The sequence below is a fragment of the Montipora foliosa genome, chromosome 6, assembly GCF_036669935.1.
Source record: "Montipora foliosa isolate CH-2021 chromosome 6, ASM3666993v2, whole genome shotgun sequence".
NCBI lineage: Eukaryota > Metazoa > Cnidaria > Anthozoa > Scleractinia > Acroporidae > Montipora > Montipora foliosa.
Genome location: NC_090874.1, coordinates 22,276,829 through 22,294,328, shown reverse-complemented (window position 1 = coordinate 22,294,328; position 17,500 = coordinate 22,276,829). Strand labels below are relative to the sequence as shown.

At 38.9% G+C, this 17,500-nt stretch overlaps 2 protein-coding genes across 3 annotated transcripts in view; both read left to right on the top strand.

Moving 5' to 3' along the window:
- Nucleotides 1-11,521, top strand: part of LOC138006976 (ribose-5-phosphate isomerase-like) — a 20,897-nt gene extending 9,376 nt beyond the window's left edge. The window contains exons 5-11 of one of the 2 annotated variants that reach the window (XM_068853628.1): nucleotides 700-764; nucleotides 1,761-1,829; nucleotides 2,536-2,563; nucleotides 3,037-3,147; nucleotides 5,612-5,665; nucleotides 9,513-9,558; nucleotides 10,100-11,521. In XM_068853628.1, coding sequence (XP_068709729.1) covers nucleotides 700-764; nucleotides 1,761-1,829; nucleotides 2,536-2,563; nucleotides 3,037-3,147; nucleotides 5,612-5,665; nucleotides 9,513-9,558; nucleotides 10,100-10,182 — 456 coding nt within the window. In that variant the 3' untranslated portion in view covers nucleotides 10,183-11,521. Of the gene's footprint in view, nucleotides 1-699; nucleotides 765-1,760; nucleotides 1,830-2,535; nucleotides 2,564-3,036; nucleotides 3,148-5,611; nucleotides 5,666-6,691; nucleotides 6,769-9,512; nucleotides 9,559-10,099 lie in introns of those variants that run through there. The other variant, XM_068853629.1, reaches the window with a different exon arrangement.
- Nucleotides 11,522-12,183: 662 nt separating this feature from the next.
- The window catches only part of LOC138008864 (histamine H2 receptor-like), a 10,525-nt gene continuing 5,208 nt past the window's right edge, over nucleotides 12,184-17,500 (top strand). Inside the window, exon 1 of the mRNA XM_068856143.1 lies at nucleotides 12,184-12,568. Coding sequence (XP_068712244.1) covers nucleotides 12,460-12,568 — 109 coding nt within the window. The 5' untranslated portion in view covers nucleotides 12,184-12,459. The remainder of the gene's footprint in view (nucleotides 12,569-17,500) is intronic.

Genomic DNA, 17,500 nt, shown 5'->3' with positions numbered 1-17,500 from the left:
AAACTTTGGTTGCTTAGTGTTTAGTTAAGTAAACATACTTTCGAAATCCAAAGGAAAATAAGAATATATTTTTTGACCACAGAGGCACTTTAATAGATTTTGCCCTGTCTATAAGACCAGACGATTTTACACGTACTCGTCATTGGGGGTGGGGTGGTTCACTCTGGAGTCAGTGGGTTTAAGTTAATTAAAACACCCAAGGCTCGAAATTAATGAAAAAGTCCAGTCGCAATTTTGCAACCAGATACGAAAATTTAGTTGCAATTTCGCAGATTTTAGTGGCAAAATTGTTGTCAGCGGTTCAGCAAAACAAAATATGAGTCTGCAATACTTGTGTGTAAAGGAACTGCTGAAAATGGAAAATGATTGAAGGAATGGAGTTGCGCATGTAACATCGCATCGAAATTACACTACAATTATGTCTATTTTTAGATTGAAAGAAAATTCACTGAAAATTAATTTTGTAATTTATTTATTTAATTTTAATTATGAGCAAAAGCAGCGGCAAAGTGACAACTGCCAACCCTTTTGTTTTGAAAGAGCGAAGGTCAAAACTAGTCTAACCCTTAGGAATGAGACTTAATAGATTTTTTCAGCGATAATGGTGGACATGACGATAAAAAATATTCAATACACTTGCTAGAGATCCTATAAACTACTGCAGTTAATCTTATCATAGATGTCAATATTCATTTACAGTTGGATGTTACAATTGATGGAGCTGATGAAGTTGACAGCAACTTGATTGCTATCAAAGGAGGAGGGTAGGCCTGAGGAAAAATATTATGCATATTTATTGCCGGAATATAGGCAAACTCGTCCGAGATGAAAAGGAGAATTCTGATTGGTTCTCTGAACGGTCCGAATTTTGCAGCATAGACTGCTAAGATGGACCAGTCACAAAGCAGGGTACATGTATATACTTGCCGAACTGTTCCCATTTTCTTTAACCATTTTCTTGGACATAAAAAGAAAAAGGCAAGAAATGTTTTTTATTTACCAGTAGTCATGTGGGAGTTCCAGTGCAAATTGTAGAGGCAGGTCTCAAGGAACAGAAATCCCGGCACAAGAGACCCCGGGCCAATAGAATAAAAGTCTTACTGATCTAGCTTGTTCGGTGTATAATGGGAAAATATTGGTCGCATCCCTTTTTTGCAAGTTTGTGGGCTGAGGCTGAAAACTTGCAAAAAAGGAGTTCTCTCAACCTATAATAAATTATTCCCAGTACTGACCTTACGCAAGTTCAATAACATCTCTATTTAATTTTTGTTTGTTTTTGTTTTTGTCTAGAGAAAGTGTTAACTGTAAGCACTATCTACAAGTTTAACCATCAAGTGAACATCATCACCGTCTTTGCCGTTATCAGCTTTATTGTCTTCATTGTCAGTATTGGCAACAGTAGCATCGACATTGTCAATGTTATATTCATCATCATTTACATCAACAGCCACATTATCATGATCTAATTTTATAGGATCCTTCTACATGTACATGTAGCTAATATTTGCGAGCAGCCGCTCTTACAGTAATATATTATATTATATGTCTGGAGCATTAAGACCAGAGCCCCTCATCCTCTGCCACATACATGTAGGTTTTGGTAGTGCATGGTTTCATAAAAATCCCATTCAAGTCATGACAGTTCCATGACAGGGCCTTTCTATTTGGTCCGGACCTGATTTCCGAATCAGTGCTTTTTACCCTTCCCCCCAATGTGGCTTGGGCTTGGGTGATTAGTTTTTTGTTTCTTTAATATGCAGAGGTTGTTTGACCCAGGAGAAGATAGTGGCTTCCTGTGCAAAACAGTTTGTTATCATAGCAGATGGCAGGTATGAAAATGAAATTTATCAACAGAAATTATTAATGAGCATTTCATAATGTCAGGTGATGAGACTGTTATGTGCCATGGTTATTGTCGCACAGGTGGCTCAGTTAGTTGAACACCGGGTTGCCATGCATGAGGTCGTGAGTTTGATTTATCAACAGAAATTAGTAATGAGAAGTTCTAATGTCAGGTGATGATAATGTTATGTGCCATGGTTATTGTCGCACAGGTGGCTTAGTTGGTTGACTCAGGCTGGACCAACACTCAGAGTCTTAAAAATAACTGAGGAGAAAGTGCTGCCTTAATTATAATTAATTACACCTGCAAATGGTTAGACTTTCATGTCTTCTCAGATAAAGACTTTAAACCGTAGGTCCCGTCTCACAAATACCTTCTATGTTCATACACTGTAAGTTCCCTGTTGGATGTTATTAAAAGAATCCACACACTATTTGAGAAGAGTAGGGGATGACGTTGTGGCTGTCCTTTGTGAGTGTATGGGTGGGTGTGTATAGCAGGTCCATGTCTGCTGAATAGCTGTCAAAACTTCAACCTGCCTAAACAAACAAACAACAAGTTCCTGTGCTGTCTCTGTGGATCAGTAAATGAACAAAATGCAAGGAATCCAAGAGATGTTTTATTTTATTTTGTCCTCATAAATATGTGTTTGTTAAATTTAGATGGGTTTCTGTTTGCTTTTTTTTTTGCAGAAAGGATTCTAAAGAGCTAGGTGAAAGTGTAAGTTCTGTTGAATCCATAGAGTATTTTTTACCACTGTCTCCATTTAACGTGAACAGTGGAACCTTGATTTGAGAAGCAATAATGTCGCAAAATATAATAGCAAAATAACAACATTCTGGCACCTGCTTATGTGAAAATGTGTGAACATGGTTGGTACTGTGTTGAGAGAAATCACTTTCCACCAATACTAGATTTTCACATGACATCATTGGCACCATGGTGGTGTCCACAAACAAAAAAGTGGTGGCCATGTTTGTGTCCTGACCCAAACCTCCGCGTATTCAACTCTATAGTTATGATAACATTTCCTTTTGTTTTCGTTGAAAAACATGGCTGTTGGTCACGTGAGTGAAAACCAAGAATAAATTCTAATCATCATCATCATTATCATCATTATATTATTATTAACTTCTGTTTTGAAGCAGAAACATGAGAGCTTGTGTCACAGACTGAACATGTTTTTATTTCAGTGGAAAAGAGGAATTCCTGTAGAAGTGATTCCAATGGCATATATACCAGTCACAAAGAAAATGGAGAAACTTGGATTGAAACCTGTTCTTAGGATGGCCAAAGCAAAAGCTGTGAGTAATCAAATATGTATTCATTCAGGGTAAGACATGTAAAGCAGATGTGGATAATCACAGGATCCTATGGGTCAACTAACATGGATGCAAATGATAAAATTAGATATCAAATTAATGGCCTTGATATGACAGATCAAATTGGAAGTGGCCCTAATAATTCAAAGAGAGAACGTGCAGTTTTCTCTATTTCTCCAAATGAAAAAGATTTTGCATGGAGCGTTTATTGCACTGGAGGGATTTAAGCATAGGAGTTCCTTCTTTCACCTTCAACTCGTTTTCAGTCATTTTCAGAAACACTAAGACATGATGGATCCATGAAGTTAGTTCACCCAAGGGGCGTATCCAGGAATCACTAAAGAATTGCGTCGCTGACTGTTGACATTTTTTTTTTTTTTGCAGAATACCAGTTGCATTAGTTATGTGCACCCCCTGCACCCTCCCCTAGATCCGCCCCTGCCCCCCCCCCCCCCCCCAACCACTGTAACGCGTTCCTTGCGCTTTGCGCATTCATTCGTTAAATAGGGTTGGTAATTTCTCACTGGGGGGCCATCATGCGATTTAAGTTGGAAATTTCCGTGCATGTATCGTTCTATAGGGTAGCTTTATTTGCATAGTTGATTACCATTTTGGTGTAAATACACCTGTAGGTTCGTTTTCTCCCGTTTATTGCTCCTTTTGGCTATAAAACGAACCTCGGGTGTTCGACCCTCCCTTCCCATTGCGATGGCCAGCGTGTTGCCATGGCTCCCACTCCTGCCTGCGGGCTCGCTTCTTCCCATCTGCCTGGGTTCCCTTGGTAAAAGTAACTTTCCTCAATTGGATTTTATTACATTTAAGTGCTACTTTAAAAGAGTCGAGTTTCTCTAATGTCCTATCAAGTGAGTTCCAAACAACGGGAGCTCCAAAATAAAAACTATTATATTCTTCGGCAGTCTGATTTTATGCGATTAAGGGCCAGAAGTGTACCCTTCCTTTTGAATTCAGTCAAATAGATATAAGGGAGTAATCGATGATATCATTCAGACCTAAATTAATCTTACACACCTCAGTAGCCAGTCTACGTTTACTTTATATAATTATATATCATACAGTCTCCCAATTGATGATATCTAAGACGTCGAACCTGGGAATATTTAACAATTATTATATGAGGGCGCGCTGGATATGAAGTGATAGATAACCAACCCAGGCGCGTAGCGCCGAGTTGGTTATAATCATTTTATATCCAGCAAACCCGAGTAGAATAACGCTTTTATTAAAAACTCCAGAATCAACAACTCTTCCAGTGAAGCATCGATTTTTGCCTCGGGCAATTCCGGTCCAAAACGGCTTTTGTCGGCCATTTTTCTCAGAACTGCAAAAATGTTTTCAGCTCGCTTTATTGCTGACGCGTTCCTTGACCATATTAGGTACAGCAGGTATATGAACTGATAGCCTGTGTCCGGCGAGCCATTGGAAATGCTGGAAATCTGATATCCGTAGTCACCCAACTAGTCGGACAGAAAAGGCAATAATAAAGTTAGCAAATGCAAGTTGAAGAAATATTTATTTGAGAATAAAGCGAAAGAAAGCGTCACCCTTTTCGCTACTCGAGGACTATTACTGATAGTTCTCTAGTAGCGTAGCCAATCAAAATTCAGCATTCGCATTAGTCCACTAGTTGGGTGATACTAATAATTATTAACCCGTCACCTAACCACTTAACCACTCAACCGCTAGCTGCTCAGGGACAATATTTTAAACACTATTTGATAATGCTGTATTATCACTCGGCAACAAACAATAATTAATACTGAAAATGGTCGGTTTCCAAACCTCAAGACAAAGCTAAACATTTTAAAATCAAAGCTTAGGCCTAAATTATTAATCTACGACGTCTACTCGGGGAATCGTGACCTCGCAGGAAATTCGAACGTTTCCCGGCGTCCCTCGGAGGTGAACATACTCGATACAGCGGCGATCAAACTCGAGACACTTAGGGGGCGAAATCGATTATATTTACTGGTCGAACTCGACATGCGGGGGCGAAACGTTCGGTTATCTCTCACAGACAAACTTTCTTTGAAGTGCTTTAGTCGCCTACTGGCTTAACAACTTTGACCATTCTTTCGTCAAATCAAAAAGAGGACAGACTTAACTGATTAGAGTGTAATGTGAAGTGCTAGTTTTCTACCCTATATGAACCACGTGAGCGTTAGCCCTACTAATGAAAATGGGCCCACAGTGGGACAGAGAAAAACTCTGACCAGGGTGGAAATTGAACCCACGACCTTCGAGTTAGATCACCGCTGCTTTGTCGTTTTACGGCAGTACCTATTGCATGGCGTGAGTTTCAGTCTGTATGATTATATGGTGTGAAGTACTATTTACCGACCTAGTTTTTGGCTTAAAATGTTCCCAGTTTGTGTATTGTGATAACAACATATTAAGCCGTCATCTAAACGCTCTTTCTTCTTGGCAGGGTCCTGTAGTGACAGATAACAGCAACTTCATCATTGATTGTCAGTTTGACAAGGTAAAACCTCTCTTTTACAGTTGACTGTTGCGAGAAACATTTTCCTGGTAATTTTCAGGTTTTCATTGCTAAAGAGTTTGCAGTTTTCCGGGTGCTGATCTGCTTCCTAATTGTAGGGTCCAATGCCATGTATTACCATCAGCTTGCTTCCCTTACATTGTGGCGACAATAGAGTGTTTTCAAGTGACGTCGCGGCGGCCACGTGGGTGAAAACACTCTATAGGGAGCTTTTGCAACGACAGCGGCGACGGCAACGAGATCGTCACAAATTTCCATCATTTTTCTCTATTTCTTTGCCGTCGTCAGCAAAACAGCAACGTGAAATAACCAAATTTGAGGAACGTCAGCGCTTGAAGATAAATTTTCCATTTGCGCCGTTCATACTAGTTTCGTTCCTTGAGGATTTGCCACACCTTTGTCACGTTAAAATGCTTGGACTAGTCGCGAAGCGATACGATAACGCGACTTCACATTTAACGATGACGTTCTCGTTGCCATTGCTGTTGCCGTTGCCGTTGCTAAATATCCCTAATATTATTTGGCAAGCCGAGAAAAGAATTCCCAGTTTAGCGGAGCTTGACCTTTTTGCTTCCTCAGTCGTCCATCTTGATTCGTAAACGTAACTTGTATTTCTAAATCTTGGCTAGATTGATTGATTTCGTTAATAATAAAATCAGTTCAGAAATCTTTGTGGTACGGGTACTTACAACGGAGCGTTTTCTTTTTTTGCTAGTTTTATATTGGTCGTTTGCTGTGTTAAGGCCCGGGAAAATTGCTTTAACATCCGATCGATTTTGTTAAACGACGTTGACTGCTGAGGTGGGCAAAGGGTCTCAGCACATCGTCAACATTCAACATGATCTTTTCTCTGAATTAACGAATAATCGTTAATTCATAACTGGCTTTGAATTTACTTTTATCGTTAAGTTAAGACACTGTGCCCCAGGACTTGTGGTAGTTGAGAAATAAGGAAATTAAAAATCATATCGGTGGCTTGGATTTGAACCCGGAGTTTCTACTCTATAGGAACCGCATCTTTCCGCTTAACCACTGAAGAACACCGCAGTCAAGACACCGCACCCTTAAAAGAAAATATTTATGTAAGTCGCCCATAGAATATCAATGCTGTAGAGTAATTAGGCCTAAGCTTTGATTTTAAAATGTTTAGCTTTGTCGTGAACTTTGGAAGCCGACCATTTTCAGTATTATTTATTGTTTGTCGCCGAGTGATAATACAGCATTATCAAATAGTGTTTAAAATATTGTCCCTGAGCAGTTAGCGGTGGGGTGGTTAAGTGGTTAGGTGACGGGTTAATAGTGATTATTAAAACTGAACTACGGATATCAGATTTCCAGCATTTCCATTGGCTCGCCGGAAACAGGCTATCAGTTCATGTACCTTCTGTACCTAATATGGTCAAGGAACGCGTCAGCAATAAAGCGAGCTGAAAACATTTTTGCAACTCTGAGAAAAATGGCCGACAAAAGCCGTTTTGGACCGGAATTGTCCGAGGCAGAAATCTATGCTTCAGTGGAAGAGTTGTTGATCCTGGAGTTTTTGATAAAACAATTATTCTACCCGGGTTTGCTGGATATAAAATGATTATAACCAACTCGGCGCTACGCGCCTGCTTGGATATCTATCACTTCATATCCAGCGCGCCCTCGTAGGATAATTGTTAAATATTCTCAGGTTCGAGTCCTGTGTCCCCATACACTTTGGTTGTCTTTTAAAAAATATATGACCATTTCCCAAACCCATATCAAGCTTTCAATCTTCTAAATTAATGATAATAGTAAATTCAGAGCAAATTATCGTTAATTCAAGGGAGAGGATAGGTTGCAGCATTTGATTCAACAAAGCTTCACGCCGAGCCCTGGTATTCAGTCTCAGGCAACAGCCGCGGTTGTTACTATGGATGCGGATATGATGCGTCATTGAAAGACCAATTAGTGCGCTCGCGCAGACCCAACAATAGGGAACTTTAATAAGCAACGACAACGGCGACGGCAACGAGAACGTTACAAATTTGCATATTTAGTGTTCAAAAACAATAGCTTTGCACGCCTTGCACGAGCGTTTTTCACTTTTGTCCATTTCTTCGCCGTCGTCAGCAAAACAACAACGTGAAATAGTCAAATTTGAGGTCTTAAGGAGAACGTCAGCACTTGACGATAAAGTTTCATTTTCTCCCCTAAATTAAGCGCCGTTCCGACCAATGTCATTTTTGAGGAACTACCACACCCTTGTCATATTAAAAGGGTTGACATGTTTACGAAGTGATTACAATGACGCGAATTTATATTTTGAGATGACGTTCTCGGTGCCGTCGCCGTCGTCGTTGCTTAAGTTCCCTAATAGGGAACTTAAGCAACGACAACGGCGACGGCAACGAGAACGTCACAAATTTGCATATTTAGTAGGCAAAAACAATAGCTTTGCACGCCCTGCACGTGTGTTTTTCACTTTTGTCCATTTCATTGCCGTCGTCGGCAAAACTACAACGTGAAATAGCCAAATTTTAGGTTTTATGGAAAACGTCATTACTTGAGGATAAATTTTCATTTTCTGCCCTAAATTGAGCGCCGTTCCTACCAGCGTCATTTTTGAGGAACTACCACACCCCCGTCATATTATAAAAGTTGAAATATTAACGAAGCGATTACAATAACGCGAATATATATTTTGAGATGCTTAAGCTCCCTAATAGGGAATTTAAGAAACGGCGACGGCTACGATTACGACTACGCCACAAAACAATAATATCATTGAGCCTGAGGCGAATAATTGTTTTAGTATAAATATACAGGTGATTATTTCAAAAAAGAGAAAAAAAAAAAAACATTTCAACGCGAAATCATCTTCACTTACAGTGGCAAAACGACTACTGGCAGCCATTTTGTCCGTCGAGGTGATTATCGGCTGATAATCCGAGATAGCGAGCCAATGAGAGCGCGCGATTTTGTATAATCACCTGTGTATTTATACTAAAAGAGCACAAATAATCGTGCTGCACGTGCAGCACGAATTTTAGCAAGTATCTTAGCGGTCCTCTGCATAACGACGACGTGAAATCACCAAATTTTAGGTTTTGACGACAACGTAAGCATGCAACAGAGAATCTTTACTTCTCTATTTTAACTCTATTTTAACCGCTCGTACCAATTTGTTTGTAGGACACTTCGCCCACATTGTAGGACGTGAATGAGACTGAATAATCGCGAAAGACTTATGATAGAGCCAAATTATATTTTTTTGAGGTGACGTTTTCGTCGACCGTCGCCGTCGTGAATCTTAAATTCCCTGATGTTGAAACAGGAGGGCAATAGACCACTTTCATAATGGCAGCCAAATTAAATATTCTTTTGTTTTATTGTAAATAAACCTTTCTAGCCTCGCTACGACGAGCAAATTTCAAAAGAGTATTTGTTTCAAAACGAGGGCAGTAGGTCTAATTAAAATAAATACAAAAGAATGTAAATGTGGTCGCCATTTATGAAAATGGTCTATGCAAACGGATTCAACTTCATTAAACATTCGCGATAACAAAAGAAATGTTGAATGGTTGTTGAAGGAATCTTTAAACGCTTTTAAACTTATTCAACATCGATTTAACTTCGATTCAACGTGTTTCAACGCGGTTGAAAGGGGGGAGGGGAGAGGGGGCAACCGTTTTCAACAAAATCGAACGAATGTTGAAGCAAATAATGAAGGTGTTTGCTCGATCCTTCAGCATAATCGATCCCTCATTAGAAAATGCTTTACTCTTACTTGCCTACTCAAATAATGGACTAAAACAGCACGACTTCGCGTAATAATCTCGTAAAGTCATATTATTAATTTCAGGTATATGACTGGAAAGAGCTCAACACACAGCTGAATTTAATACCAGGTTGGTAAATTAGTCTCTGTAGGCTGGGCACACGTAGAAAAGGAATCTAAGTTGGTATATCCTGCTAGCAGAGCTTTATCATCTCACTTTTGGCTTCTCAAATGGCAATTCGTCATTCATTCTTTATGGAGTAAAGTCATCGCGGCTGCGCTGTTTTGTGGTAAAAACTCACGACTTTTTTTTGTATCGCTCGATAATGTAATATCTCTTGTGCATGTTTATCATATACTCAACGAAAAATCCAGTTCTGATTGGTCAATGACGAACGCGTAAATACGGAAGTTGCTATGGAAACAGCGATGGAGTAGCTTTGTTGAGTACATAATAAGTGAAAAATAGTGATTTATGATCACTCGTGATGTTTTAAAAGAACATCACTCGTCCCCATAAATCACGAAATGCAGGCGTTCGCTTTTATACAATTAAATTTCCTATAAATGCGATACGTGTCATCAGATGAATGTCAACAAAAGGAGTTCCCAAAAGTCTTAGCATTTCCATTCGACGATTGTGATGATGCACGAATTTCATGTCCTTTTAGGTGTTGTTGAGACTGGACTGTTTGTCAACATGGCGGAATGTGTGATATTTGGAAAACAAGATGGCACTGTCAGCACACGATAGACGTGCACCGTCAAGATACGCATGCGCGCAACAACGAAAATACATTCATATCATGGTACTTTTTTTACTGCGCATGCCTGAAAAACTGGCGATTCTTCGTTAAAAACGTTACAAATGACCAAAGGTAAAAAAGAAATTCTCTGTGAAAAAATAGGGACTAGGGACCTGGCCGATTCAACCGAACATATTTATAGGCTGTTTCCTAGAGTGTCTATGGTGTTTTCCAAACGTGCGCAGTGTAAGAAAGTGCCAAGACTACAGCTTTGAGGCGAAGCCAGCATTCTTCGTCGCCTGATAACGACCCATTTCTACGAATTGAAGCGGCATGAATTGTTGCAAACGTTTGCCAAGAACTTATCTTAATAACGACAAACTGGTGGAGGATGTTGTCGCTTTCGACGATAGAATCGCGGCCATGACAGACAAAAAAAATGAAGACATTATCACTAATGTAAAACCTATGTCGACGGTTTTGAACGCATGCACTTTTAAGCTAAGGATATAAGTACATATTATTCGATGGTTCAACATATAATACGCGCGGATATTTTGCGAGTTGCCTATAGTATTTTTCCAAGCCCCGCAGGGGCGAGGAAAATTACTAGCTATGAGCAAAATGTCCGCGAGTATTATATGTTAAACCATCGAATAAGAGATTTATTATTCCACAACAAAAAATTGTTATTTTTCTTCAATAACAGTGTTTTAAAAAAAGCATCATCTCTCCTCAGGGTGCGTGCGAACGATGTAAACAGCACAAAAGCCAGCCAAATGTCCTTATTTGATTGGATAAACAAAATGACGAGTGACAAGCGATCACAAACCACATTCTATAAATTCTCAGTCTTTGCATCATGTTGAAAACAATTTCTTTCATTGAAAAATTCCCGTTCCGTCCGTATTTGTCCTGTTCTAAACCGGTCAAACCGGGACACTACAGTGTATTACCGCCCTATATTTTGCACGTTCTCTTGACTAAATATGGTAAAATGGCGTAATAGTGGAATAATAATTAGTTGATATTTAAATTCAAATCGCGTATTTAATTCTTATTCCAAAGAGGTATTCATGCGCTTATCAATTGAGTACCTGATTGATGTAATATGCTTGTTATAACAATGGAATCAGCTGTTAAAATCTGAAATATTTCAATTTTGAATTAGGGATGGATTCCCGCTCCCGCACCAGTATTAAGAAGTCGTTGTCAGACTAATGTTATTTAGATTGACATGCTCTCAGCTTTTTTACGATGTAATTATCTTGGCAGAGGTTTCCTACAGTGTCGATTTTGTACGTATTTTAACAATGAATATCAAATAAATTTCGTTCATTTTTGTTTGATGCGGTCCATTTTTTTTTGTAGTTCTTCTCGCCAAGGGTTTTTTCCTCCTAACTTTCTTCGAGAAATATAGTCGTGTGTTTTTGTTCAAATCTTTGATTTGCATAAAAATTGCGACGGAAGAGATAATCGTACTTAAACAAAGGCAGCTGAAAGAAATTTGTGTTGTTGAAATGTACCTGTCAATATCAACTTCTAACCAGTAAAATCCAATAAATTGCTACAATTAAACAGTGCAGAAGTTTTAAATTGATAAATACTTATTGTTCATCCGGATTTTGAAATTCGAAATCTCTCTCCCGGAAAATATTATTCCGAGCGGGGACTTTAAGTTACAATCTACTTAGATAGTTTGAAATAGAGAATACTCTTTTTATATCCTAACATTTTTGATGCGCGGCTGGACTGTTGCACTTTTTTTGTTTTGTTTTTTGTTTTGTTTTTGGAGGTTTCATTCGGCATCACAGCCAGGAGTTCTCTCCAACTTCAAGATCATTTTTGTCCCGGAATACAGACAATTAAGGTGACAAAGTATACCCCATGCTGCTGTTCAAGTTAGGATATTTATCGTCATGTAGCTGCATTTACACGAAGCTAAAAAACTGAAAAAATAACGCTAACCTTTACCCTATTGTTGGAAATATGTAGCACAAGCGTAAACTTTAAGGGACACGTCGTGTTTGATCTCAAAATTAGGCGTGCATTTAGATCCCGGTCGCTTTCGATGCTAAATTGTAAAGTTAGCCAACAAATCTCGCTAAAAACGCCAATTAGTAATTAATAGCTCGTTAATAATACATCGTAACTCATGGCCCCTACTAAAACAAATGACTCAAAAGATCACGTGATGTTTCGTGAAAATATCGCGTTATCGCTATCAAAATAGATTGACATGTATGAACTAATTCTGTAGAAATTATTACTCTTATTTCGATTGAATGGGGAATTCCACATTGGAAGAGAGCTTTACGGAATCTACTCATCCCTTGGCTTTGAGAATTCTCTTTTATTCGGCGTTTATTGTGTCGCTCCCTTTAACCGTCTTTGGTAAGTGTTGAGTTCAATGTTGCGTTGAATCAATGATATCAAATGGTAAACCACAGAGATAAATTTGTTGTGTTAATTTTTTACTTCCAAAGCGAAATGCACTTTTTGTCCGAGAATCAACTCAGCCGGACCTTATTTGATTGAAGTAGTCTCAGCCAGCTATGTCTTGTGTGGTTCTTTGCCGATGAAGTTAAACTGCGCCATTAAAACTTATGCCTTTCTTTTTTAAACTTAAGCCCTGGTCAAACGGCTCATGATAGTCGATGATAGTCGATGATAGTTGAGCGCGAGCTTCCGTTTGACCACCAACTATCATGCACTATCATCGACTATCATCAACTATCATTCAGTTTGAGCTTGTTCAAATTCTTCATGATAGTCCATGATAGTTTTCCTCGTTTGACCACGCGTACGATAGTTCATGATAGTTTTTCGGTCAGCTGTTTTGGTAATCACTGGTCCGATAGCGGTCAGAAAACATGTTGCCGCTCTCTTTCGTCGCGAAAAATTCATACTTTTACAAGTTTGTCTTACGGGAGGCCATTTAATGTTCACATTTTTACGCGGAAAGAGCTTGGAACTCGCTTCTCTCGTGACTTTGCTTGCGCGACTGCCAGTGAACTATCGTCAACTATCATGAACTTCTTTGGCCGTTTGACCACTTGAACGATAGTTGGTGATAGTTGATGATAGTTTGGGGAGAATCTACTATCATCGACTATCACGCGCCGTTTGACCAGGGCTTTAAAACGTCTCTGTGGTGGCATTTATTATTGCTTCCTCGTGTGTTTATTGTTACGTTGTTCACGACCCCAGCTTTTTTTTTGCTTCTGTTAAATTAAACCACTATCAAGAGGTAAAATTCTTGCTATTGAGAGAAAATTATAGTTTCTGTGCGTTTGCGTTTAATCAATAAAAGGAAAACGAAAGAATCCTCGCCTTGACGTTGTATCTTAACATTTGAAAGAAAGAAAGATTATTTTAAGTCAACACATTGAGTTCTCGTTTGGTGCTACATTTCTTGTTTTTGCCATTAAAAGTGATCATGATTTTGATCGTGATTTTCGTTTTTTTCTGGAAAGTGGCCAAAACAAAGATAATTTTAAATTAAGCTCTCAGGACCTGAATAATACATAATTCGTTTTCTACCCAAATAGCTCGGTGTTGTAATAATTTCAGCACTTACGTACAACACAGAGTTCTTTGGGTAGAAAACAAATTTCTATTTTCCACATCTAGTAGTCATTTATTTTATTTGGTAAAATTGAGGAGCGGGAGTTAAACTGCTCTCTTCCAATGACTTCTCTAATTTGTCGAAACATTTTAATCAAGAATTAATTCTTTGTTGAAAACTTTCGCCAGCATTCGTTATCTTTATGTTTTTCAAGGCAGTGTGCAAGGATAATTCCCCAACCAGCGGGGCAGTTTGATCCTTCCCGGCCAAAACCCAATATGCTCTAACCGTCATTAAAATTATGCGCCCTCGCTAATAATGCTTATTTGCCGAAGATTTTCCATTGCACCATTAGTACCGAAGTTCATGATAGCTTTAAAGCAACGTTTCGAAACTCGAATGCTTTCGGATCTCACGATCTTAATCTTTATTAATTTTTTTTTTTTTTTGGAGAAGGACTGGCGGATCAAAATATTTATCGCTTTTCGTTATGGAACAGGTTTCGTGTGTGTAATGAAAGAGGTCATTTCAATTTAATATGCTGAACTCGGTATCGAAAAATCTTCCGTTCTTGCGTTCGTGAAATTTTCGGCAAGTTCGTAATATTCTCAGATCAATTCAAGTTTACGGATTGTGGGTTCAAAAAAGCAACGACCCCCGAGAAACATTGTGATACGGGAGTGACAGAAATTTGAACAGTTCTAAAAACAAATTGCGATTTTGAGACGGCAATACCACATTTTTAAATATTGACGGCTAGTTGGGAGAAAATATATTCCACCAAAATTAAAGGCGTGTTTGAAGTACCCCACTAAAATACAAGGAAAGCAATCAATTAGAAGGGAAATTAAAATTCGGGTAATTTGTTTATAAAATATTCACCGTTTTTATTAAATTGTTGAGTGACTAATTTCGTTCTCTTCTCACGTGATTTGGAAGGTTCAATATGGCGGCCACAGTATGTGATGGTGAAGAATCATCTTTATTTGAACGTAACCAAGGCCAACAAGGCTCAAAGCACACAATGACAACAACTATTCGCCATCCGCCATTTTCAAATTTGCCGCCAAAAATGGAAACAATTAGTAATAGACCAATTTCGATATGTTAAAATTCGATATGTTAAAATTTTGGGGGACAAACAAAGAGTATTATGGTATTATCCCAAGTGCCCTATTGCCATTCAAGATCATGCACCATTTGTTGAGCAACAAAATCGCATAATTATCTCATAATGCGGAGCATATCGAAAGAGAAATGAAAATTAGGCGAGGGTCATTTACCTTGAAGTGTAATGTGAAGTTCTCTTAAGATGTGTGGAGCATTATGGGATAATGCTTCCCAGCCCTGTCTCTTTTTCCTTTTCGATGTTCCCACCCATGGTTCTCTTGAGGACCTTGGCCTAAATCGTATTCGCCCTCCAGGAAGAACTGGTTATTACGCCGCCTCCTGGGGTTTATATATCTGAATAACTTCTTTTAAACGTGACCGCTGACCAGTAGGTAGGTAGGAAGTATGCATAATTATCCCATAATGCTTCACATATCTTAAGAGAACTTCAATTACACTTTAAGTTAAGTACCTCTCGTCTAATTTTCATTTTTGGCTGTGGCCAGAGTCCGTGTTTTTGGTGCTGACCGAAAGAAAAGCGGGCTCGAGCTCTGGGAACGAGAATGCATCTGGGATCGAGAAGAACATTCTGCCGGCAACAAGTAATGGACTATTTCCTCTCAATGCGTTTTGCGTAAACACCACAAAAAGCATAATGTATCGGACCTTTTTATAAGCATGAAACTCGAAAGCAAAATTGTTCGATAGTACATGGAATGTCATTTTTGTCGTTATCAGAATGTACCCAAATCAGGATCCTTTTAATGAAAAGAAATGTCTCTTGCGCGATAAGGAAGACATGAAATTGTCGCCAACAATTAATAAAATTTGCTCTCAGTTATCTTTGGCAAATTTTAGTAGTCAGATTCTTTTTAAAGGATCTGACAACTAAATACTGTTTTCTATGGTGGCCCCTAAGAGTCATGCTGGTGTTGTTATTTTCTGCAAGTCGAGCATTTCCTATCTCTACTTATAACTCCAGATCTTGACTTATAACGCGAGATCTCGACTTATAACTCTAAGTCGAGATCTTGTCTTATAATGCGAGATATCGTCTTATAATGCCAGATCTCGACTTACAATGGGAGCTCTCGATTTATAAAGCGAGGTCTCGACTTAGGGTTAGGGTTAGGGTTATCAGTCGAGATCTCGAGTTATAAGTCGAGATAGGAAATTCTCGACTTGCAGAAAATAACAACACCAGCATGTCCCTTACGGGCCACCGTAGTTTTCAGATCTTTTTGTTGTGGCACGTTTTGGCGCTATAAAATATAATTACTTGATTAATTGCCCAAGGCCGCATTGTTTGTAATCATTACAAACAATGCGGCATTGGGCAATCAATCAAGTAATTATGATATCAGCAGCCCATGTTGTAATTTAAACCGATTTTCGACTTATTTTCTGGGAGATAGGTTAATATAACCTTATTTTTTATATAGGTGGTTTGCAACCAATATCTAGGACACAGATAACAATGATATAATATACAATTCCTGGTGGACGAACAAAAGGAGCTAATGAAAGGTCTTTTGTTTTCGACCACCGACATGGCTGCGATGACCGTTAACTTTAAAATCAATATCGACTTTCTCATTGGTCAATGAAGAATGTGTGCATAGGATTTATACAATAAGCTCAATAATACATGCTTCATTTTTGATTGGTTCTCTCCTATGATATATTAGAGGACAGACGCACAGCTGACGTCATCATGCCAGTGGCGTGATTCTCTCAACCAATTACAGTTCTTTGTTAAGCTCAGCAACCAATCAGTTTGCTCAAGAGAAAATGAGGGGACAGAGAGGGAGGCTCAAGGCGTTGGACGGGATATGTTATGTCCACGAAAGTTATTTTTAGACGAGCGGAAGTCTTTGTTCTAGCGGAAGTCTGTCTTCTGAGACGTCCGCATGCAGTCTTGCCTCGCTCTCAGGTTCTTAGTGAAAAGAGAAAATGATGGCGCACGTGGAAGGCTGATGAATATATATTTTCTTTCAAACACCGGACCGAGGTTGGCCTGCATGCGGACGTCTCGGAAGACTTCCGCTCGTCTAAAAATAACTTTCGTGGACATGACATATCCCAAGGGCTGGACCGGGAGCCTCCTTCTCTGTCCCCTGATTTTCTCTTGGTTTGCTTTATTTTGTGTAGACAATAGATTACGTCAAAGTGCTATATTCGTTTCTTTTCAAGTGGGGAAAGAGACCTCTTCCGAATACCTTAGAAAGAGTTTGAAAAAAAAGGCTTCTTTTTGTATATTTTATTTCTTTATTACATTTTGATTTGTCAATTTATTTATTATGCAAAACAAATAGATTCCATGATGCCGTCCGTCTCTTCAGTAACCGAGATCACAGAAGACGTCAAAATGTGGTAAGAACATCAGTGACACACTCGGCAATCACATCGTGCGCCATTTTTCTGTTCTTACCGCATTTTGACGTCTTCTGTGATCTATTTGGGAGCTTTAGCAACGACGACGGGAACGGCAACGAGAACGTCATCTGAAAACATAAATTCCCATTATTGCATGTAATCACTTCGAGACTATTCCAAACTTTTTAACATGACAATGGTGTGGCATTCCGTCAAGAATGAAACCGATATGAGTCAAGCTTAATTTAGGGGAGAAAATGAAAATTTAACCT